General features: G+C 43.5%; 1 protein-coding gene across 1 annotated transcript; it reads left to right on the top strand.

Annotated features, from left to right (window-relative positions):
• Window positions 1–8,255: 8,255 nt before the first annotated feature.
• Window positions 8,256–24,301, top strand: LOC123143843 (DNA-directed RNA polymerase V subunit 1). The gene is made up of 19 exons (XM_044562849.1): window positions 8,256–8,550; window positions 9,821–9,911; window positions 10,107–10,233; window positions 10,342–10,457; window positions 10,551–10,607; window positions 11,353–11,526; window positions 12,294–12,452; window positions 12,545–12,700; window positions 13,199–14,929; window positions 15,024–15,199; window positions 15,303–15,378; window positions 15,468–15,595; window positions 16,950–17,107; window positions 18,861–19,135; window positions 19,883–20,056; window positions 20,133–20,273; window positions 21,354–22,801; window positions 22,921–23,029; window positions 23,507–24,301. Exons 2-19 carry the CDS (start codon window positions 9,825–9,827, stop codon window positions 24,056–24,058), a joined length of 5,844 nt encoding a protein of 1,947 aa, XP_044418784.1. The 5' UTR covers window positions 8,256–8,550; window positions 9,821–9,824; the 3' UTR covers window positions 24,059–24,301.
• Window positions 24,302–25,707: the final 1,406 nt, after the last annotated feature.

The raw sequence follows: 25,707 nt of genomic DNA, 5'->3' as shown, positions 1-25,707 counted from the left end.
AGGGGGACATCACCCCGAGTTATTTCATCGGGACTCTCCGGCGATGCCAGTGAGTTTGATCCGAAGTCCTCGAAGGAGGTCGGTTCCGGAGTTGAACCTCTGGTGCCGAACAGTTCCTCAATTCGGCGGGGTGTCCAGCCTGACAGGATGAGTTCGCTGCTGGAGTCCACGGTGTACTCTAGGCCTCTGAAGGTCACGATCTTACCTGGGGCGTAGTTTTCGATGGAGGCCAGATGGCCAATCGAGTTGGCGTAGAAGCTCATGTTGCCGGGGACGTAAATGTTCCCATGGCCATTGCCGTAGTTGATCTGCAGATGAGCCATTGATACTTCTGTTGATCTCACAGCGGAAGTCTCAATGAAAGCACCAGTGTCGGTGTGAAACCGACAAACCTCGGGGTAGGGGGTCCCGAGCTGTGGATCTCAGACAGATGGTAACATGAACAGGTAGACGATGTTTTACCCAGGTTCGGGCCCTCTTGATGGAGGTAAAACCCTACATCCTGCTCTTGTTTATATTGATGTAGATGTATCGAGTACAAAGTTGATCTACCTCGAGATCGTAAGATGTGGTCTAACCCTAAGGCTAGGTGAATGATATTGCGTTGATGTACCCTCTATGGGCTAAACCCTTTGGCTTATATGCACGCCAGACATATCTAGGGTTACAAGGTCGATATCTTGGCGTGAGGACGACAGGAGAAGTCTTGGAGTATACGGCAAGTCTTCGGCAGATGCAGTCCTGATCACGCCCCGTCATGCAGCTTCCGGAGTCCACCTTGAGAAGAATGAGGGCCCATCAACCCAATCCGAGGAGCATTGGCCGACTAGGTTAGTAACCACTAGTCCAGGACACCGTCACTAACCATGGCAGAAGGTGTTGCGGATAATTTGGAGACTCGAAGATATGACTTCCTCCGCCACAAATATTGTAGTACCAACTTTTGGGAGGAAGAACGTGGTACCTTTAATGGTGATGGGTTGTTCCACCATGATGTGGTGATTGGAGAGCGATGTGCTGCAGCCACCATTGACAGATCCTCCACTCTCAATTTGATCAGCATTGAGGTTGTAGAGAAGTTGCAGGTACCCACATGTGCTCGTATAGTGCCATACCTCCTGTGCTCATCGTATGGCACATTGCTGATTTCACACACTGCTGATATTCCTATTACTATCGACGCATACCGAGGTTGTGCGATGTGATATATCTCCTATGCCACTTGATTCATGTCACGTTTTGTTGGGAGAACCCTGGTGCAGAAAGTTTCAAGTTCAATCTTGCCATCGTATCAACAAAACTTCTTTCAAGTGGAACATGAAGTGGCGTGCTTTGCTGCATGCTCCAGCCGACAAATTTCATGAGTATCACCTTCTTCGCAAGGAGGGGACAAAAGAATTTTGTTTGTCCGCTAAGTACAAGATTATCATGGATAGCGACATTTCAGTAATACTTCTGGTGTTATTTATTCTGATTTGCAGGTTGGTTTTGAAGAAAGGGATCTAGATGTGCAACAACCTGCATCATTTGAAGAGGTGTTTATGGTACCTCCTTATACATTTGAGGATGTTCCTGAACATAGTGCTATTTTCAAACCACAACCAGCCACGATGAAAATTTGTGAGTCTAATACTTTGCTGGTTCATTCTTATGATTTGATTTGCACTCATGTTACAACACCATGCAATAAAGTGCAAATTTCAAATTTTGGTCATGTGGTGCTACTTACACATAAAGAAGTTCTTGCAAGAATACCACCTGCTGATATTGTGTATTCCATCATGCTAAATGAACCTATAAGTTTGAGTTGTGTTGTAATAAGATTTCTGAAATTTCACATATGAGTTCTAGAACCTATGACTATAGTTTCACTTTTAATTTAATTGGTGAATATAGCATAAATGATAATTTTCAGGTGGATCACATATGCATTAACTGTGATAGGATTGCTGAATTGAAACTTGCTGTTTTGAGTCCTATATGCTATGTGACAAAGTCGTTTTTCTTTGGGATGGTGGCTAATTTTCATGAGAATATGAAATATCATTCAGATTTAGTTGATGTATTGTGGTTGCGGCGAACAAAAAATTCAACTATGTTGGATTGTTCTGATCTTGCTACAACAGAATCTGACCCAAACGTGTTCCATTTATATGCTATTGCTTTAGACTTCACTTATATTTGCAAACTGAGTTGCATCTTACACACTACGAATAATAGTATGGCCATACATATGTTTGTCCTACATATTCGAGTGGCGCAGTTGAAGCATGGTATCCAATATATGTACTTTTGAATATTTTAGATTGGTTTGACCTTGCTTATAGAACATTTGATCATCGATCTTCTGTGAGGACTTTGGACTTAATATTGAACAAGACATTATACATGTTTGTTCCTCATTCTGATCATGACAATATGTACTTCACTTATACTTGCAATTATGATTGTTGATTCCTGAGATATTATTTGTTTCCATATGAACATCTTGTCTTTTATATTTGCAATTTAAGTTGCATATTGCATATTGGGAATCTTTTTCATGACAACAAAAATGATACAACATGTTATATATACATATACTACGTGTACACGTTGTTCCTTTTGTTTCTGCCATTTTCAGCTTACCCAAAGTCGTGGACGGCTTTTCTTAAAGAAAGGGAGGATGATGAGGATGATTCTTCTTGCTTAAGCTGGAAAGAAATATTGAGCCTCGTTGACAAATATCACAAGGTGAATTCATTCCTAGTTGAACATGTTTCTTTGATTCAGAAGAATTTTATACTGCCTAATTCTTTGCATGTTTTTGTATGATCAGATTTAAAGAGAAAACAAGCTTGGCACATGGAGATGAAGAATTGCGGTAAGAAGAACACCTACCGTTGTCTAATATTATCAAGTGTGCGAGGAAGGAGAGGGAGGCGGGTGCACAACAGAAAAGAGAAGGAAAATTAGAATCAGACTTGGATTGACTGCCATGAGGCCCGAAATTGCAGAATCTGTGTTCGTGCCCTAAAAAGGCATGTAAATACAATTTGGAAAGCTTGAGTCATGTGCTTTCCAAACTGTATACCCGCATCCCATGATTCACGATGACTGAGTCGCAATCGTCAAAGCAATACGACGGTTATTTCTGCCAGTTTTCCAAATAGAGTCGTTTAAGTTAGGAAAGTTAGAGATATAGTTGCTTTCGACCCCAACACTAGGTTGGACGTCCAGGGGTCTATATACCCTTGTAAGTCGTGGATTTTAGGGTTAGACCATGTTTTGATTAAACCTCTACCAGATTGAACTGCTTTAAGCATTCCTCTGAAATTATATTCCTCTTTGCATCGACCAAGAATATTTATCTACACCAAATTCATTTTGATAGGGTGTATGTGCTATTGAAAGTCAAGTGATATCTGTCGTTCCATTAGGGATTGCGAGATTGCAGAACCGCTTCGTGGTCGGCAGGTATGTGCGCAAGTGTGTGGTGTTGCGAATATCCATAGGGTTGAAGATCCGTCACATTGGAACGGGGAATTAGCCGAAGAGTTTGAGAGCATCTCACAAGTCATTCAACAAGTTCATTATCGACATCATCCGCTCACTAAGAAGATCAGGCCACCCCTTATCAATTGGTTATTGACCGGAGAGGTGTCTTGGTCATGTCCACATGATTCTCGAACCCGTAGGGTCGCATGCTTAATGTTCGGTAACGCTAGGGTAGTAGTGAGATATTAACGTTGGTGACTGAAGGTTGTTCGGAGTCCCGAATGAGATTAGGGATGTCACGAGGAGTTCTAGAATGGTCTGAAGGTAAAGATTTATATATGGAAAGTTGTTATCGGGGTCCCGAAAAAAGTTCAGATTTTTTTCGGTATTGTACCGGGAAGCTTCCAGAAGGTTCCGGAGGGGTCCGAAAGTCCACCAAGAGTTCCACCATGTCCCATACAGTAGAATGGGCTGTAGGGGGGCACCCTAGCCTTAATGGGCCATGGGCACCAGCCCTTATAAGGCCCATGCGCCTAGGGGTGGAAAACCCTAAAGGGAAGGGCCCTCCTCCCCTCCTTGGCCGCCACCCCTCCCTTGGATGAGGGGAAACGGCTGGCCACGTCCCCCTCCTATATAAATAGAGAGGAGGGGCAACCCATCCTTTGACCATGGCAGCTGCCCTCTCCCTCTCCCTCCACCTCTCGTCCGTGTAGCGCTTGGCGAAGCCCTGCCGAAGTTCCGCTGCCACCACCACCACCACGCCATCGTGTTGGATCAGATCACATCTACCTATTCTCCCTCGCTTGCTGGATCAAGGAGGAGGAGACGTCACCGAGACGTACGTTTGCTAAACTCGGAGGTGTCGCACGTGCGGTGCTTGGATCGGATTGGATCGCGACACGAGTACGACTACGCCAACCACGATTTCTCGATCGTTAACACTTTTGGTCTACAAGGGTATATAGACTCACCCCCCTCTTGTAGCTATGCGTCTCCTAGATTGATCTTGGGTGTTCGTAGGAATTTTTTTGATTTCCATGATTCGTTCCCCATCAGTTCTATCAGAAGAAAATCTCAGGAAGTACCATGTTTGTGAAACTAATGCAAAGATGAGTAGGGAGTGAATTTTTAGTTGGCTTTGTCTTATGATTTATTCTTGGATTCAAAACAAAGTCTTTTCTTGTGCCGTCTTCATAGTATGGTTGACCTATACTTAATCTGGATCTTGTATCAACCAAAATACCTATATACTACAAACTAGAATCTCGAGGAGGATAACAACTAGAAAAATCGTTGGCATGGGTCACCATTCATATCCCATATAATAAAAGCCATGGACCTGAATATGGAAATTAGTCCAAAGTCCCAAAATAAACTTAATAAAATTATTAGTCCTCTCATATGTTTTTGCCATTAATCATCAAAACGACTAGGGTACAATGAAGATGCTCTTCCACCTTCGCCAGTGCCAAACAACATCGACAGAACAAGGGCATGTCAGCTAGGTCTTATTCCCACCGCCCATGGCGCCATTACCTAACCACCGCTAGCTAGACACATATAGTTAACCCTAGCTATAGCCAGGGTAAACAGAGACTACATAGCCACTCAACCCATCATTTGGAATATCACAAAAATGTACCAAAAAACTTACCATTCTTGTGCCGAGACAGGTGGTTCCAGTCATACATCTATAAGGCGGAACCAATATGACAAGTAATCAATGGCTACTGCGTATGCCAGAGAATCATTGGATGGGTTCCGTTTGCCAGTTTAAGAATACACTAAATGCTTATACACGCAATCTAGCATAAAGCAATATACAATCATCGAAATGACCCCCGTCATATTCTTATCACTATGTTTCATTCCTTCCATCGAAAAGACTCTCGTAGGCGCCGGAGGAATCAAGGTTAGATCGGACGACTACCATTTCCCAAATTAGACAGAAGGGGCTATCACACGGGGGACCGGTCGTGGAGCACACACATTATCATTTATTTATGCATCATTTTGGCGTGTAGAAAAGGCAAATCTCTATCACCCCCTTTCCCCCTCCGCTTGAGGGGTGATTAGGGCGAGTCTCCATCCTCGCCATCCACCATCATTGGCGTTGAGGCCATAGGGCCTCCTCCTTCTCATGCCTCTCCGGTGGTGTAAGGGGTGGGAACCCCGATGCCTGAACGCTCGTGTGGTGCTTGGATCGGATTGGACCGCGACACGAGTACGACTACGCCAACCACGATCTCTAGATCGTTAATGCTTTCGGTCTACAAGGGTATATAGATTCACTTTTCTCTCGTAGCTATGCGTCTCCTGGATTGATCGTGGGTTTTGTAGGAACTTTTTTTATTTTCATGCTTCGTTCCCCATCAGTTCTATCAGAAGAAAATCTCAGGAAGTACCATGTTTGTGAAAGTAATACAAAGATGACTAGGTAGTGGATTTTTAGTTGGCTTTGTCTTATGATTTGTTCTTGATTCAAACCAAAGTCCTTGTGTCGTCTTCATAGTATGCTTAATGTGGATCTTGTATCAACCAAAATACCTATATACTACAAACTAGAATCTCGAGGAGGACAACAACTAGAAAAATCGTTGGCATGGGTCACCATTCATCTCCCATATAAAAGCCATGGACATGAGTACCGAAATTAGTCCAAAGTCCTAAAATAAACTTATTAAAATTATTAGTCCTCTCATATGTTTTTGTCATTAATCATCAAAACGAGTAGGGTACAATGAAGATGCTCTTCCACCTCAGCTAGTGCCAAACAACATCGGCAGAACAAGGGCATGACAGCTAGGTCTTATTCCTCAGCACCGATGGTGCCATTACCTCACCACTACTAGCTAGACACATATACTTAACCCTAGCTATAGCCAGGGTAAACAGGGACTACATAGCCACTCAAACCATCACTTGGAATATTGCAAAAATGCAAAAAAAACTTACCATTCTTGTGTCGAGGCAGGTGGTTCCAGTCATACATCTATAAGGCGAAACCAATATGACAAGTAATCAATGGCTACCGCGTATGCCAGAGAAACATTGGATGGGTTCCGTTTGCCAGTTTAAGAATACACTAAATGCTTATACACGCAATCTAGCATAAAGCAATATACAATCATCGAAACGACCCCGTCATATTCTTATCACTGTGGTTCATTCCTTCCATGCCAACCACCTATGTTCCATATGTCTCCTCTGGCACCCAACAAATGCCGTGCTGGTACATGCTTTCTAGAGTGAGGTTGATAAAGACCGAGGGTAAGTAAAACATCATTGAGCAAAGAAAATTGACGTGATCGGCGACGAGGCACCACGAGGACCTCCCGTCGGTAACCCTCCATATATAACAAGCTCATTTGCAGTTCCCGACGAAGAAAACTAGCCTCCTAGTTTTGAAGCCAACGCATAAAAACTCGGAGGAGCTTTGTTCGATTCTGTTTCCCTCTTCCTCCAGGGTTGTAATATTCGCTCCCACCTCCGCTGGTGTGCTTTCGTTGCAATTGCTTCTCTTTTTTGGGGTTAAGCTTTTTATTTGGCACCTCATCTCATGTTACAAATCTAATTGCGAGTACCTTTTGATCTATTTTTATCAAATTTCGTGTCATTTTACACCCAAGTCAAACGCCACGAGTAGGTCAATGCCTCCATGGCAAGACTCTCGTAGGCGCCGGAGGAATCAAGGCTAGATCGGACGGCTACCATTTCCCGAAATAGACAGAAGAGGCTATCATGCGCGGGACCGGGCGTGGAGCACACACCGTATCATTTATTTATGCATCATTTTGGCGTGTAGAAAAGGCAAATCTCTATCACCCCCTTTCCCCCTCCGCTTGAGGAGTGATTAGGGCGAGTCTCCATCCTCGCCATCCACCATCGTTGGCGTTGAGGCCGTAGGGCCTCCTCCTTCTCATGCCTCTCTGGTGGTGTGAGGGGTGGAGACCCCGATGCCTGAACGCTGGCCCGCCGATAGGTTAGGGTTAGGGTTTCATGGCGGCGGCACTGGCCCAATGAGTAAGTTTCCTCGACCTTTCCTATCTTGACGATGTCGTTTACGGCACCCTCGGTTGCTCCTGGGCTTAGATCCATGCCGTCCTATATGGACGGCGATGCTAGGGTTTGCAAGGCATGTCAGCGCGGCGGCGGCGACTTCCCTTTGTGGTTTGGTCCTCGGTACGTCATCCGGCGCTGTCGCGAGGCGCGCAAGGAATAATCTAGATCTGACACTTAGATTTGTGACTCTTCTGGTTACGGCGGCTTTCTTCTTAAGGGCGCTCCATCCGCGACCAACAACGACGTGCCGAGAAAGAAGGCGAACCTTCGACGCCATTCCCGGTGATTATCGGTGCTTTTTTCCGTAAAATTACGCGAAGGCCGATCGATGTTTTTTTTAATCTCCTTGGTTGAACAAGTAAAATTCCTCCATTGCACAGCAACGAGGTCCATGATTTAGCAATTTCGAAACGCTTGATGGTAATATGCTACTCCATAATTGCCATGAATATTTGCCAATGTTTGGGGGTGCGTAAATGTTTTTCGCTATCGCTAGAACTGAATCACTGCCACCGGTCAAGCCAGCCCGCCCCCCAACGGCGCGACCGAGCCGATCCGCACCGACGAGCCTACCCGCCGCCCCACCGACAGGTGGATCCCGCGCTCCCCTGCCCCACCGCCCAGCGAGGAGGGTCAAACGTGGGCGGGCAACGGAGCCGCCGCGCGGGCACGGGCGCGGGCGGTAACCTCACCTGCCACCTGCTCTCCTCTTCTCTCCCCATCTCTCTCTGTGCCTGCCGGAGGGGCGACTGCTCAGTCCCCACAGACGCGGAACGGCACACCTCCACCTCCACTACCACTCCCCCCTTCCCCACAGTAAAAGCGAGCGTCCTCGGTCCCTCCTCGGCGTCTCCGAGGCGCACTGGCCGGCTAAACCCTCTCCCTTTCCTTCCTCTCTCCGGCCGCTCCGCCGCTGCTAGGGTTTTAGGGCGCCGGTTCGGGGAAGGCGGGCGCCCCGGCGGCGGCGACGACGACGACGGCGGGGGCGGCGCCGGCGAGGTGGAGCGTCTGGTAAGCGCGGGGAGTTTTGTTATTAATCCGGGGCCGGGGATTCGATCCCATCGCCGCAATGCGGGCCGGATTCCGGCGATCGGGGGACGGGCCGGTGGGTCCCCCGGAACGGGGTTCTGGTTTTGGGGGCGGGTTTTGGTCTGTTCATGTGGTTCGCGTCTCTGCGTCTGTATGAAGTTGTGGTTTTTTTTTAAAGAAAAGGGCTCTTGCCCCGGTTCCATTTCATCAGAAAATGATACCACAGAAGTATCCTTATTACAGCTCGCGGGAGAGGATTTGACCCATCCTTCCGGCATAATTCTCAGAAAAGTTTTCACCACTTAACTCACTAACTGCTAAACTGAAACATAGATCGAAAACTCATACTTCCTTTTTTCTAACCCCCGCATACATGGTCTCTACGATCACCCTTCCAGCAGTATACTGCTGTCCACGCCAGTCCATCCTTCTGCCCTTTTCTTTATCAGGTACTGCAACCACAGTTCTTTCTTCCTCAACCTGGCTCTGGCCAGATCAGCAGGGGAGGACGCCTGGCCGTCTCCCATAGTGAAGAGATGAGCCTCTCCACGCGATCTCTTGCAGCCTCTTTGCACAAGATCTTCCATTGATCGCAGAAACCTGCAATTTTTCCTCAGAATCACCTGCACACCCATCCAGGGGACCTTGTTAAAACACATATCATTCCTGCTCCTCCAGATAACTCAGAGTGTAGCTGAAATAAGCATATTTTCAGCTTGCAGGGTTTTGTGTTTCTCCCACAACTTAGTCACATTATCAAAAGTAGGCTGGGGCATACACCCAGATATGATATGAATATTCCTCCACACCTCAGTAGCAATAGCACATTCAAAGAACAGGTGGTTAATATTCTCATACTCAGAGCAAAACAGGCAGGTAAGATCATCTAAGTGTTGTCTCTTACTCAAATTACTCCTAACCAGCAGCTTATCATGAGCAAGTAACCACATAAAAGATATGAATGTTAGGAGGGACATGAAGCTGCCATATTTTTGGGATATTTACAGGACAGATCCCTCTAAAATTAATCATGCCATACGTGGATCTGGTAAGCGCGGGGAGTTTTGTTATTAATCCGGGGCCGGGGATTCAATCCCGTCGCCGCAATGCGGGCCGGATTCCGGTGATCGGGGGATCGGCCGGTGGGTCCCCTGGAACGGGGTTCTGGTTTTGGGGGCGGGTTTTGGTCTGTTCATGTGGTTCGCGTCTATTAACTGTATATTATGTGACTGGTTTGTCCCTTCGGTTGCAGAGCGATGGAGGAGGAGGACCAATCGGCAGTGCTGGTCGCTGAAGGTGCCATCAAGAGCATAAAGCTCAGCCTCTCCACCGAGGAGGAGATAGTAAGTTCTTCTTCTTGATGATTTTACTCTCGGTTTTGCAGAGATGCATGCTGGGCTAAAAAGACTGTCAATGTGATCTCTCAAGTTTGAGAGAGCTGCCTCTGTTTCATTAATATTTGATTGAAATCAGTAATTTTGATTGGTCTGCGAGGTTACTTTGAACATTACTAATGTGCAAAATTTTGTGTTCTGCAGTGTACCTACTCTATAAATGACTGTCCTGTTACTCATCCTAGTCAGCTTGGGAATCCTTTCCTTGGCTTACCACTGGAAACAGGCAAATGCGAGTCATGTGGTGCCACGGAAAACGGCAAATGCGAAGGTTCTAAAACTACTTCTCATTAGTTTTTCTTCATGCCCCAAACATTGTCCTTTAGCAGTCCAGGATCCCTTTTCTCTTGTTACTAATAAAATCAATATGACCTTCCAGGGCATTTCGGGTTCATTGAGCTGCCTGTACCTGTATATCACCCGTGTCATGTCAGTGAGCTTAGGCAACTACTGAGCATGGTATGTCTGATGTGCCTTCGTATCAAGAAAGGAAAGGTATGTATTGGTCAAAACAGCTTAATCTTACCATGTTATTCTTCTATACTGATTTCCCTGTTTCGATCTAAATCTTGACATTTCATGTCTCAGGTTAAACAGAAGAATGGAAAGGAAAATGTGTCGGTAACGGCATGTCATTACTGTCGGGTACTTGTCAACCTTAATACTCCCTCCGTCCCAAAATTCTTGTCTCAGATTTGTCTAGATACGGATGTATCTAATACTAAAACGTGACTTGATACATCCGTATTTAGACAAATCTAAGACAAGAATTTTAGGACGGAGGGAGTATATTCTTCCTACGCCTTGAATTTGATAGATGCCATACTTCACTGTTGGACTGTAGCACTGAGGAATATATATATATACTCAAGCAGTAGCCATTTATGTCAGTGTTTTGAATTTGACCTCACTCATATTTAGTCCAAGTATATAGGTAGGTGGTCTTTAACTTAACCAAAAGTCCGGTAGGAGAGAGCATATCCCACACCTCTTGTTTTATAGTGTTGGTTTGGTAACCTTGAGTATGATTGCAGGTTCTTGTTCTTTTTTTGCTTTTCAAATCGAAGTTACGCACATAGGTGCTAATTGATTGGAAGTTCTTTTCTTTAGAGAAATGGAATGCCATGATAGTGTACTTGATTCAGTTTTATTTTGGTATGTGACGTATTGTCACCAGAATTTACTGTACTTATAATTCCTCTTATGCTACCTATTCAGAATACTACTGAAACTTGGAAGATATAACCAACAACCATGGCATCAGAGACTATCACCAGTGCCATTATTTTTATTTAAATCAGTGAATGGCTTCCTACTTTACAGCATGTCACTACGACAAGTGCGATCTGGATGAGTGTCAACTGATGTTTCTCATCTTTATTTCTTTTAGGGTCTCCCGGCACTATATCTGAAGGAAATCAAGACAGAAGATGGTGCATTTCGTTTAGAGTTGAGAGCACCCCCAAAGAAACACATGACAGAACGCTCTTGGGACTTCCTAAACAAATATGGGGAGTTTCACCATGGTGGAGCCTCTCACTGTAGGACATTGCTTCCAGTAGAGGTAATAATTTCACCTTGTTCTGTTTTCAAGATGTTATTGTAGCTTCTTTGGACAGTAAAGATCCAGATACACCCTTTAAGTTTGGGAAGAACTATGCTGTTTGAAACGTTCCGAAAAATCTCAAGAATAGGTGATGTGTGCACAAGAGGTACCGATATGTGAAATATATATTTGCTGGTACCTTTCTTTCTTTTTGTTTTTCTGGAGGAGTACCCTATATGGCCAAGGCGTTTGGAGATATGACTTTGAGGGTATCTTGTACCCTTATCTCAAGTAGTACAACCCGCAGGAATTTCCCAGTACCTTTTGACGCAAGAACACAAATCGCTGATGGGGGCTGCAGATTGTACTAGATCGGACGTCTGAGAAGTGTCGCTGGATAAGACTAGCTGGTGCACATGCCCAGATAGATGTTCTGTTTTTCTGTTTACATATTTACCAGATGAACTACATTTTCTCCCTGTCTTTCCACGTGTGAGGAGCTTTCATCCCTTGATAAGGTCAATTACCTTTGAATGATACGTAGGGTGGTATATTCCGGAATGCATTTCTATACAATTACAATCTGTAGGGTGGTATATCCTGGAATGTTAATCTCATGAGTGACATCCATTCTTTACCCCCCAAAACATGGTAATGCCTAAAGTAAGGATCACAGTACCTGAGGCCCAAGGGCTAACAATTACTTGTCCCTTGATTATTTCTTACTGAGTCACCAGTTTTTTGTATCCAGCAACGTACTATCTCATTCCTGTATTATTTGCCAGGCTTTTAATATATTAAAGAAGATTCCGGATGACACGAAAAAAAAGCTAGCTGCACGGGGATTCATTGCTCAGCCTGGATATGTAATGAAATATCTTCCAGTGCCACCTAACTGCCTCTATATTCCAGAATTCACAGACGGGCAGAGCATCATGTCCTATGTGAGTTTTCTTCTGTGCATTTCCTGGATCTTTGTAATTTACTGACTGGTTTATACCTACAATATCCCATATTATTTTGCTTTTTGTTTCAGGACATCTCTATATCTTTGTTGAAAAAGATACTTCAAAAGATAGAGCAAATAAAAAAATCAAGATCTGGTTCCCCAAACTTTGAGTCACATGATTCTGAATCAGCTGATCTGCAACTTTCTATTGGCCAATATATACAGCTCAGGGGAACTACAAAGGTATGTGTCATGATTTTGAAGCAAATTACCTAATTATTCATATTTAGATGGTGCATGAATTAAATAGTTGCAAGTAAATGCTCAAATGAACCAATTTTGAGTCTGACGGTTCAAGTTTGCTTCTAAATCATCACCTAGTTAAAAGTTACAGGATTACAATTGGTTCTATGAACAGCATGAATTCTTTTGTGTATTTGACAAAAAGTTAGGAATCTTCACAATATGATTGTGTCTAATCCTCTTCTGAGTGTTAACAAATTTCGACTTTCCATAGAATCATACAGAAGAGCTTTCTGGGCACTTGACCACATATTTTTTAACCATCAGCATTAGAGAACTCTGGCACCTTCGCAGTATTCTTGGTGTGCTGATGAAAGAACCATCTCCTAGTGATTGTTTATCAGAGCCATTTGCATTTATTTTCTGACCAGATTCATTTATGTCTAGTTTAATCGTGCTTCTTTTGATTCATGGAAACTCGACTCTTTTGTTTTGAAGGGTCCTCAAGACGCAAAGAGATTTGCAGTTAGCACAGATTCATCTCATTTGTCAACAAAGCAATGGCTCGAAAAGATGAAAACACTTTTTATCAGCAAAGGATCAGGATTTTCATCACGCAGTGTACTTACTGGAGACCCGTATATTGGAGCAGATGTAGTTGGACTGCCTTCTGAAGTGGCAAAAAGAATTACTTTTGAAGAACAGGTTACAGATATCAACATAAATAGATTGCAAGAGGTTGTTGACAAGGGATTGTGTTTGACTTATAGAGATGGTCAAACAACATATGCAATCACTGTAGGATCAAAAGGATATACCACTCTTAAAGTGGGTCAAACGATCAGTAGAAGAATCGTTGATGGTGATGTTGTGTTCCTTAACAGGCCACCTAGTACTCACAAGCATTCTCTCCAGGCATTTACTGTATACATCCACGATGATCATACCGTCAAAATCAACCCCCTTATATGCTCTCCTCTTGCAGCAGATTTTGATGGTGATTGTGTGCATATTTATTATCCTCAGTCACTTGCTGCTAAAGCGGAAGCATTGGAACTTTTCAGTGTGGAGAAGCAACTGACTAACTCACACAACGGAAAAGTAAATCTCCAGCTAGCGAATGACAGCTTGCTTGCTCTGAAGCACATGTCTTCTAGAACCATGTTAAGCAAAGAATCAGCAAACCAGCTGGCAATGCTCCTGTCGCTTTCTCTTCCTCCCCCTGCTGTGGTCAAGTCTAAGCCATGCTGGACAATCGCACAAATAATGCAAAGTGCGTTGCCAGCAGAATTGACTTGTGAAGGGGATAGATTCCTAGTTAGGGACAGCACTGTTATAAAACTGGATATTGACAAAGAATCCGTTCAGGCCTCGTTTTCGGACTTGGTGTCCTCCATTCTTGCTGTTAAGGGACCAGGAGATGCGCTCAAGTTTTTGAATGCGCTGCAACCCCTTCTGATGGAATTCTTGCTTCTGGATGGCTTTAGTGTAAGCCTGCAAGATTTTAGTGTACCCAAGCCTTTGTTGGAAGAAGCACAGGAGTGTATTAAAAAGCAGTCTCTTGTACTGGAGCAGTCAAGGTGCTCGAGTAGCCAGTCTGTGGAAACAAGAGTTGACAACAATCTGAAGGATGTCAAACAACAAATTGCAGATTTTGTCGTGAAATCCTCTCGTCTTGGTCTTCTAATTGACCCAAAGAGTGACTCTTCAGTGTCAAAAGTTGTTCAACAGCTTGCTTTTGTTGGTCCGCAGCTCTACCGCGAGGGGAAGTTCTATTCAAGGCGTCTGGTGGACGATTGCTTCTCAAGTTTTGTCAATAGACACCCACCGATTGAAGATGGAGTTCAACACCCACCAGAGGCGTATGGTCTTGTGCAAAGTGCATATTTTCATGGTCTCAATCCTTATGAGGAGCTAGTACATTCTATATGTACAAGAGAAACTATTGTCCGCTCCTCAAGAGGGTTGACAGAACCAGGAACTCTGTTCAAGAGTCTAATGGCCATCTTGCGAGACGTAGTTATATGCTATGATGGAACTGTGAGAAACATCTGCAGCAATTCAATCATGCAGCTGAAGTACAAAGAAGAAGATGACACAGATTTTCCAAGTGCTATAGCTCCTGGAGAACCGGTGGGTGTCTTAGCTGCCACTGCTATCTCCAACCCTGCTTATAAGACTGTCTTGGACTCTTCTCAGAGTAATAATACTTCATGGGAGTTGATGAAGGTAACTATGTTGTAAACTACTGTAATCACTATTATATGCATCGGTATCTCAAGCTATGTTGTACCTACTGTTTAACATGTTCTTAAACCAACAGGAAATACTTAAGACAAAAGTTAGCTATAAAAATGATGCGAAGGATCGAAAAGTTATCCTGTTCCTGAATGACTGCTCTTGCCCCAAGAAATTTTGCAAAGAGAAGGCTGCTATTGCAGTGCAGGGTTGCCTAAAGAGAGTCACACTAGAGGATTGTGCCACTGACATCTGCATCGAGTATGTATTTTCATGCCGTCAATTCTAGTTACTTCTATACATTCTTTTTAGTATTTGTTGTCATTTGCGCCAAATAGCACGGATATGACATCTGCATTTTCAGGTATAAGAAACAAGTTAGTTTAGATGCAATTTCAGAAGCCACGCCAGCATTTGTTGGCCATATTCATCTTGAAAAGGTATTGTGATGTTTTTTTAGCTTTTCACATACAGGCTGTGTTTTTACAAGTATATATGATGCATATGAATATGTATGCATTTCTTGCAGGCACATTTAGAAAAGATAAACGTTAGCACTGATGAGATTCTTCAGAAATGCCAAGAAGTTTCTGGGAAACATGCCAATAAGAAAGGAACTCTTGGTCACCTGTTTAAAAAGATTACTTTCTCTACTTGGTAAACTTTTTATTCTCTACTCTGCATTGGGTTTTCTGTTACATCTTAGATACCATGGCTATTGCTCAGGACTGAGGTAGGCCTCATTTTAGCTGGTAGTGGTTACTGGATGCTGGTGACATGCTAATTTTGCTTCAGGGTATTGTATACTTGTGTTGTCTTTGATCAAGATGGGTAATACCTAATATCTCAACATGAAAACTGAATTCTTAATGTTGTCTGTAATGTTTCCTTTATGTTTTTATACATAGATTCTTTAACATGCTCTCTCACATGCATGTGTACCGTGTTGTAAACACATGCTGTGAATACCTTAGATGAAGACAAGATGTGGAAGATTATGTTAGGAAGTGAAGTGTTTCGGGATAGGGCGTTACGTCGATGAAAGGGGAAATAAAAAATCTAACCACCGATTCGGCATCCCAGGATTAAAACTGTCACCTGTGTGTGGGCTAGTGAGATTGACCTATCTGATAAATAACCAACTCAGAATGAAATACTGAGGCGGCGAGTGAGAAGATGGCTAACCTCAATTGTAGCCATATGCACTCTTTGCTACCAAAATATCTTCACTCCATTGAAGTAGTATAGCTGTAACAAAAAAGAAGGGAAAGGTCGATTCTGTAATGATGAAAATATTTTCCTACTGGATGATGATACTTCATATTCCGTCCAACTGCAAATAATGAAACCTTTTTAGCTGTATGCACAAGAATCAAGTTACACACAAAATGATTTTCTTTCACACGAAATTACTTTACTGCCCTTCAGTGATTCCTACACAAGCTAGCCCTTTCTCTTACATAATCAATTCACTCTTGCCGTTTAAATGTTAATTCCAACCCCTAAACATGACACCAAGGGTATAATAAAGGAGTAATCATTGCCAGTTATAGAATGACTTTATATGGAGAAGTCTAAATGGCTGCATGGACTTATTTGTGATCAGAGGGATAACTTTGTATTTTCTGCATGTTCTTAGTTTAACATGAGGTATCTGCTCTATAGCAGTGATACTAAAACATGCTTAAGTATGGTAGAAATTTTATATTTTCTTGGTGTTGCACTATATCCATTGTCTATTTGCTTCCTACTCAATGCCCAAATCTGTTTTTAGTTATTCATACCAATGAACTGGCACCCTGCACCCGTGTGACTGGAGCTTAATCCATTAATGTCATAATGGGGATTTGTCTTGACACAAGGAGCTTCAGTACATTATCAATTGGGAACCACCTCTTTGTTATGTACTATTCAGTGTTACCACACTTTTGTCTGTTTAACACGACATAATCTGTGATTGTGGATATTATTAAGGTTGATCTGATGGATATTTTTTCCTCAATCTTGGCAGTGATTGTTCATTTGCGCAGAAGCCGGGTGATGGGAAGGTTCCATGTTTGCAGTTCTCTTTTTCTGAGGACATCCCTATGTTATCTGATTCCGTTGAGAAAGCAGTGAATGTGTTAGCCGATTCTCTCTGTGGTGTGCTTCTGGAGATAATCATAAAAGGTACTGTAAGCTGCAGAAACTAGTCAGCCATGGAAATTTCATTCACTGCATATTTTTAAATTACAGTCTTTTGTTAAAAAAAATTGGTTTCTCCTATCTTACTGGATGAAAGATCTGATGTACTGCACTTCTTTGATTTGTCAACACCTGTCGTATATATATTAGAGGATTTCATGCGTATAGTCGGTAGTCGCCTATTACTGTGTTCTTGGATGAGGCTATTGTTTTCAGTGGACTGGTGGTAGGGCATTCTGAGTTCCTGTGTTTAAGATGCTTAGGGCCAGGTACTGAACTCTGAACACACTAAAGAACCAAAGCAGTAAATTTGTGACTAATGTTTTCAAGTGTCTACTCCTTTTGGGTGTCCTCCCATGCCCTATTTAGGTGGCCTTTGTTTGGGCTGCAGCTAGTGATTCTAGATTCTAGGCCTTCCAAAATCAAAATCTGAAACAAACACATCAGATTCCTATCGAGCTTCGTAGAATCGATTCTAAAAAATGAACTACCAGACGAGCGAATCGGTAAGCTGCAATTTTGGTGATTCTGCCGATTCTGCAGCTTCCCACAAAAGAAAACGATTCGTCCTGAGCCGTTGCCCCTATTTGCAGTCCAAATTACAACCAAACTGCCACCGCAACCTTATCCAAGCGAACTGTCCCAGCAACTAGTCTCTCCTGCCGCCGCCGCTCTCGCCCCACCCACGGTTGTTGCTCGCCCCGTCCTCCTCCCATCTCTTCCGTCCGATCCCGCTACGGACAGCCGCTGCTGGCTCCCGCCTCCATCCTCCCGCAGAAAGCACGAGGGGGACCATCCCGAGATGGTCTGGCCGGACGTCACCCCGTTGGGCCGAGCATCTGCTGACCATGGACACCGGCCTCCCACAGGGACTCGCCAGTCGTCGTCTCCTGTGGCGCCCATGGGTTCCTGCTGTGCGTCTGCCTCCCACGATCTCCGTTGCTACTCCCTGCGTGGACTTTTACCTGGGATAGCACGAGGTGGGGAAAGCACGGCCGTGGCAATGCTCGCTGAAGCCATACGTGTACAGGTGCCTTTCATTTGCATGATCTTGTGAGAAGAATATGAGATCAGTTAATTTGCACCTAACTAGTATACTTGGAAAAACAGCTAATTTGCACTGAATCAGCATATAAACGTCATGCTCAGCATTCAGGGACATTACTGACATTTCACAACCCTTGCAGTTCCTAGAACTATCCAACAGCAGGGTAAACAAACAACCAGCTTCTGATTCTCAGGAATCCACAATCACAACTGATTTTCAGGAATCCACAGCCAAAGTGATTCTCAGGAATCTGTAGCCCAAACAAAGGGGGCCTTATACCTGCATACTTTGATGATGAATACATATCCTTTTATGCAATAGATGCATGCCATTCAGCTGAGATTTTATAATGGATTTTTTCCTTGAAAAAGAACTGCAAATTTGTCAGTGCAACAATACAACAGATTTGCCAACTAGTTGACATGCAAACGGACGATTGCTGTCTGGTTCTACAGAATAATAGCATGTGTCATATGGCAATTTGCTGTTCCATTTCATTTTCTGGTCCACTGATTTTTTTGTTGCAATGTTATGCGTAAGAAATTAATGTATATATACTCAACTATCTTTTTCTGTAAGGGGATATTAAAGATTTTATAATTAACAATTTAGGTGGTGTTCTACCAGCTTCTTCTCGTAAGTGTGCGAAGGATTCTCCGCTCAAGTTTTTTTTTCCCATTTGCTCTGCAGGTGATCCTCGAGTTCAAGAGGCTAAAATTACGTGGGTTGGGTCTGATGCAACGTCTTGGGTTAAACATACAAAGAAGATATCAAAGGGTGAGCCAGCAGTAGAAATTATTGTTGAGAAAAAGGAAGCTATGCAGAACGGTGATGCATGGAGAATTGCCATGGATGCATGTATACCAGTCATGAACCTCATTGACACACAAAGGTCAATTCCTTATGGTATTCAGCAAGTGCGAGAACTTCTTGGCATATCATGCTCCTTTGATCAAGTTGTTCAGGTTAGCCTTGCATTTATTTGCAAAAGCTTGAGAGTTTTTTTTTTTTTTGTAAAAACTGAAGTGACAAAGGTTTCAAATACTTGGTAGGAGTCCTGTTTTTTCCTTAACTTAGGATGATCTTTGCAAAATAATCTTTTTTTTCCTAACACAAGTTTGACTGCACCTGTACCACTGGGACTAGCTAAAGTTATTTGGTTTGTTAAATATGGTTTTCCTGTAAATACTGTACCGAAGCTTATAGTAAATACCAAACTAATCAAAGTTGATGTAAATTAAAAAATGAGGCATACTTTTAGGAAACATGTAATGTCTGGGTTAAGAGAGAGGGAGGGAGGGGAGTGGGAGAGAGATTGAAGGCGAGGTAGAGAGCTCCGCTGTGGTGTTTTGGTGGGTGGCTAGGCGGCGTGAGTTCTATTTTTATACCAAACCAACTGAGGCCATATGGTTTTCGATTTTCATGCATACCATAAACCAAAACCATACTAAGTGGATGGTTTGGTTCTGTTTTTTGGGTTCAGTTTCGATACTGACATCGTAAATTTATCGTTCATTTAAATCTGACATGTATTGCTGCCTAGCGATTTACCTTTCATCCTGTTTGACTCAAGTGTTGTAACATTTATTATGAAAAGCGATTCTGCTACAACTGTTTTCTGGTTTTTGATTTGTGCCGCACCTGTTGTCAACTTCTATCTTTATTTACATCCTATTTCATTAGATATTTTTCTTGCTTGATCTTTTGTGCAGCGCCTTTCGAAAACCATGAAGACGGTTGCTAAAGGAATTCTGAAGGACCATTTGGTTCTTGTGGCAAACAGCATGACATGCACTGGGAACTTGAATGGGTTCCACAATGGTGGTTACAGGGCGACCTTTCGTTCATTAAAAGTTCAAGTACCTTTTACAGAGGCCACCTTGCTTGTAAGTTCATTTTGAGATTTCCTGATTTGTTTTATCACCACATACACTATGCTGATTTCCTGATCTTCTTTTGTAGACCCCTATGAAATGCTTCGAGAAGGCTGCTGAGAAATGCCATTCTGATTCATTGGGTTCTGTGGTCTCATCCTGTTCGTGGGGCAAGCATGCAGCACTTGGTACTGGGTCATCTTTTCAGATTCTTTGGAACGAAAATCAGGTAAGCTAGTTTTTCAACCCACTGGAGCTTACTATTCATATCAGTAATGCAGCTTGAGTCAATATTTAGTGGGGGTAAAAAGGTCTTCAGATGGCAGGGCCAATCAACTATTTTCTTTCTTACTACAAAGATAATAATTTGAATGTTGCTATAAAGCCATTCCACTGCATGATCCAACCATGTGAAATTACACTTCTATATTTTAGCTAGTGGAGTGGCCTGTGCATTTGCACGGCTAGATTGACTACATATTGTAATATTTTAAAATTTCACAGTCTACTGCAGAGTGCAGAGGTGACCGCATTTGTCACTTGCCCTGTTGCACTTGTGTTTTTTATGTACTGCAATTACATACCTCCATATGCTTATATGCATGTGCATCTTACTCCTATTAGTTGACTTATTGTTTCTCCATCTGAAGCAATGTAATTATTTATGTATATTAATAAAACTACAAAAGGTGCTAGAACTTTTTCGCATCCCTGATATTCAACGCCAAAAGCTGACCACTTAAAAGAAAAGCCAGCAATGTAAATTTTTGGATTATTACATTTGGCGCTGTGAGGTCAGAGTGCAAATAATTGGAGCATGTGATAGGCTAGCAAATGCTTTGTTTTCTCTTTTGTGGCATGCATGTCAATAGGTGCTTTGTTTAATGAACACTATTTTCAATATGGTTGGGTTGTGCTCATCTATGAGGCAAAGGCTGAAAGCAAAATTCTTCTGTTTTCTAAGAAAGCAAATCAATAAATGCATATACTACATCACTAATTCTGCAGCAAGTCTTGTTGTGTTGGCGAGTCCTTGTTGTGTGTATGTATTATTCTCTTATCTGACTCATGGTTGATGCATACTGATGACCAGAGACCTTGTCGCTGATGCATGCTAGAGACCTTCTTGAGTATGCATGCATGGTTGCCTCTATCCCCATGGCATGATTAACGGTTGTGATGTACTAATAAATAGATGGTCCACCAGATCAATGGCTCAATGTTTCACTTTTTTTGTTGGAGTTTCTAGTCTATGTCTCTATTTTTGACACTGCTTTTAGTATATAAATAACATATTTGACCATCGCAGCTGAAAAGCAACAAGGAATATGGTGATGGCCTGTATGATTTCCTGGCCTTGGTGAGGACCGACCAAGAAAAGGCTGCTTACACATTCTTGGATGATGTGGACTACCTTGTTGAAGACAACGCAATGGATGATATTTGCTTATCACCAGAAATGGATGGGACCCATGGTATGCCCACTTTTGAAGATGATCCTGAACAGCAAAATACTGAGAAGGACAGCTCATGGGAAAATGGCACAACGGCGGGTGCAAGCTGGGAACGAAATGCAAATGCTGGGAATGATTCTGGTAACTGGGGAGGAGGCTCAACAGTGGAGAATGATTCCACTGATTGGGCAGGCTGGGGCACTGGACCTGCAAATGACAAAAAGATTGTATCCGGAGAACCAGCTGAACCCGACACTTGGGCTGACCAGGGTGCTAAAAAGGATACGGAAGGAGGCTGGAATAATGCAGCTGCAGCTGCTGACACAGGAGCTGCAAAACCAGCAGAGCAAGACAAGTCATGTTGGAATGCGCCCCCAGCAGTGGAGAATGATTCCTCTGGTTGGGGAGGCTGGGGCACTGGAAACGCAAAGGACAAAAATATTGCATCTGAAGGATCAGCTGAAGTCGATACTTGGGCTGATCAGAGTGGTAAAAGGGATACTGATGGAGGTGGTGCTAACTGGGACAAAATGAAAGTGAAGGATCACAATATGCAGCAAGACCAATGGGGTCATGTGCCATCCCAGAATGTTGATGCACAGGATGATCCATGGGGGAGTGTAGCAGGTGTGGCTCAACCTTCTACCGCAAAGCATATTGATGCACAGAATGATTCCTGGGGGAGCGTGGCAGCGAAAGCTCAAACTTCTACTGCAGAGCCTATGGACGCAGGGAATGGTTCCTGGGGGAGTGTGGCAGCGAAGGCTCAGACTTATACTGCACAGCAGGAGTCCTGGGGTAATGTGTCTGCTTCACCATCAGATAATGCGTGGGGTGCTGCTCCAGTTTCCCAGGGACCTGATAACTCGGATGCAAAGCAGCCAGATTCTTGGGATGGCTGGGGTTCTGCTGCTCCAGTTTCCCAGGGACCTGATAACTCGGATGCAAAGCAGCCAGATTCTTGGGATGGCTGGGGTTCTGCTGCTCCAGTTTCCCAGGGAGATAATTCAGATGCAAAGCAGCCAGATTCTTGGGATGGCTGGGGTTCTGCTCAAGCCGATGACTCGAGTACTGATAAATGGAAGACCAATGCTTCTGGCAACAACAAAGGCTGGAAATCAGATGGATGGGAGGCCAAAGAAAACCGGAGGGACCAAAGAGACAATCCAGGCAGGCCTCCAATAAGACCTCCTGTTGAGAGGCCACCAAGGCCACGGTACGAACTGCCAGCTGAGGCGAAAAAGGTTCTACAAGAAATTGAACCCATTGTAACAATGGTCAGAAAGATCTTCCGTGAATCAAGGTAAATTATCTCACAGTTTACTTGTTTGCTTTGTGTGCTTCATGGTATGCCAAACAGTTATTTTGTTTATACCATCTTATTAAATATATTTGTTTTTACCATTATCTTAAATGTTGCAGTGATGGCATAAGGCTTCCCCTGGAGGACGAAAAGTTTATCATAGAAAAAGTTCTGGAGCACCACCCTGAAAAGGAAAAGAAGGTGTCTGGTGAAATTGATCATATAATGGTATGGATTCTTGTGCTACCTTTTGCCTATATATATATATATATATATATATATATATATATATATATATATATATATATATATATATATATATATATTAGTTAGACACCTTTAGCTTTATTCTGAAGACAATAAATCCCTGAGTTGTTGTGATGAGCTGCTCCATCTCTCTAAAAACTTGGCCACCTGCTGACTCCACTTGCCTGCTTGCCACAAAATAACTACTACCTGACAGTCTGTTTCTAGCACCACTCGCTGATAGCCCTTCTCAATAGCTAGCATTAAGCCGTGAGTTTCTGCAGTTGTTGGATCAACAATTCCCTCGTGTATTTCGACAGTAAGCAGCCAAGAGTTGTCCTTCAGCATTCTGAGCTACTGTTCCCGTTCTGGCAGCTCAACCCTGAGATGGAATGTGTTATTGTCTGACGCATCATAATAAAACATGCGAGATCTTAACGGCCTCGTTTGATTTCGCAGGTCAACAAGCACCACGTTTTCCAGGACAGCCGGTGCTTCTATGTTGTGTCATCAGATGGGACCCAAACAGACTTCTCCTACATCAAGTGCATGGACAACTACGTGAGGAAGAACCACGAGGAGCACGCCGAGCTCATCTGCGAGATGCACTTCAAGAAGCGCAACCGCGATCGACCACCAACGGTCGACGGAGCCGCGGCACCAGCCACTGAAGCCGGGGCGTCTCAGCCGGCTCCGGGTGAGGACTTGGAAGCCGCTCTGCCAGGCCCACCGCCAGGAACTCCACCTCCTACAGCGATCACCCAGCACGAGACTCCAGCTTCTCCGGCTGCGGCTCCAGAAGATGATCTGCCTCTGCCTCCTCCCCCTCCACTGACCCAGCATGAGGATGGAACGCCAGAAGATGATCTGCCGCTGCCTCCTCCTCCTCCACTGCCCCAGCAGGAGGCTGGAACGCCAGGTTCAGCGGCAGCGGCAGGAGCCGTCGATGACAAGTGGGCAGGGGCCGGCGATGACAAGTGGGCGGGAGGCGCCGATGACAAGTGGGTCTAGTGGTTGCTTAGGGTTTCGAAATGAACTGAACTGGTTGTACATACTGCTCGTAGCGTCCCGTGCTGAAAAACCTTTCTGCTTGCCCTGACAGACTTGATGTAGAGGGTTGGTGGCAGTAGCCGTTGTTAGACCTGATGATGGGCTGCGTTTCCAGTCGTATGCGATGCGTCTTCCGGATGAACCCTGTAAATTCTGGGAGGTCGCCCCGTGTGCTGCCTATGGTAATCGCGACTAGTTTCGACCCTTGTTTGATCTCCTTGGTTTCTGGTTTGGTGTGCTGTGTTTGTTTACTTCCTCCGTTTCTTTTGGGCCGTAATATCCGGGGACGTTCGCTGGAAGCGTTTTCCCCCGTGAACCCATGCCAAATGAAGTAAAGTTGCCATGGCAATTTTGCAAGAATGGCTAAGTTCGAAGGCGAAAACCACTGGAGAAGAAAAAAAATGCCGTTTGGAGGTGTTTCCTAAAACCTCCCTCTCGGGAACGTTCCCAGTTTATCTTTTTTCCTTTCTTTTTATTACTTTGTCATGCAAGATTTGCCTTAAATTAAACTTTGTAAAATTTGATCAATTATATATAAAAAAATTCCAATACCTACAATACTAAAAATATATGCAAAATAAATACAATACGTTATGAAAATATATGTGATACAACTTATATACAGAGTAAAAAGAAACAGGGAAAACAAATTCTCTGTTATTGCTTGCAAATGAGATTTGTGTTACACTTGGGCCAGCAAAACGTTTTCTCTCGGAAATGAGTTAAGCAGTGTGTGTCTTGTACTCCCTCCTTCCCGGAATAGATGGAGTATAGTTCTGTTAAAAGGTCAACTATTTCTAAGTTTGATCAAGCATCTAGAAGAAACTATCAACAACTACAAATTAAATGAACACGTTATGAAAATATATGTGATATTTATTGATATTGAATTAGAATTGTTTATCTTCATATTTTTGTATACATGCTTGCTCAAACTTAAAAAACATTGATTTTTGACTGGGTTATATACCATCTAAAGAATGGAGGGAGTATTGTATTGTATCTAGGGGTGAAAATTCCATCTTTTTTGGATGATCTAGTTTAAGAAAACAAAACATATGAAAAGTATGCATGTATTGCAATAATTCTAGTTATGGATTCCATCATACAGATCAACATGGGGATAATGTGTCCTCGTCTAATCAGCCCCCCACCCCTCCCCCGAATTTCACCAGTGGGTCCCACCCTTTGATTTTCTCCATAACCGGCCACCTCGTCTCGTAATTTTTTCCCCGTAGCCTCGAGTGGGTGTAGCATATTTTCATATAGTGCCATGATCCTGATGACAACAATGGACACATGTTTTTGAGGTGTTAAAGTTGCTTGGAGGAACACCCGGAATCATGTTATGCTTGTGCACAAATTGCCAAGGAGCATGACATGATGCTCGAGGGCACCCGGATCATGTTACACGTGTTTCCATGTTCGTTTTCGCTTTCACTAAGAGATGCAAAAGCAAATGTGGTTCGCTTTCCGATTTATACGCCCTATTTGTATTTGCCCCATCGTGTAAATACATACCACTTTAGACCTTGTTTGTTTAATCCTCCTTCCAAAGGGATTGGAGTGGATTGGAGAGGATTTTGGCTTGTAGGGGATCTAATCCCCCT

The sequence above is a fragment of the Triticum aestivum genome, chromosome 6D (assembly GCF_018294505.1).
Source record: "Triticum aestivum cultivar Chinese Spring chromosome 6D, IWGSC CS RefSeq v2.1, whole genome shotgun sequence".
In the NCBI taxonomy this organism is placed as follows: Eukaryota; Viridiplantae; Streptophyta; class Magnoliopsida; order Poales; family Poaceae; genus Triticum; species Triticum aestivum.
The sequence above is the reverse complement of the archived record's forward strand: the minus strand, read 5'-3'. Positions and strand labels throughout refer to the sequence as shown.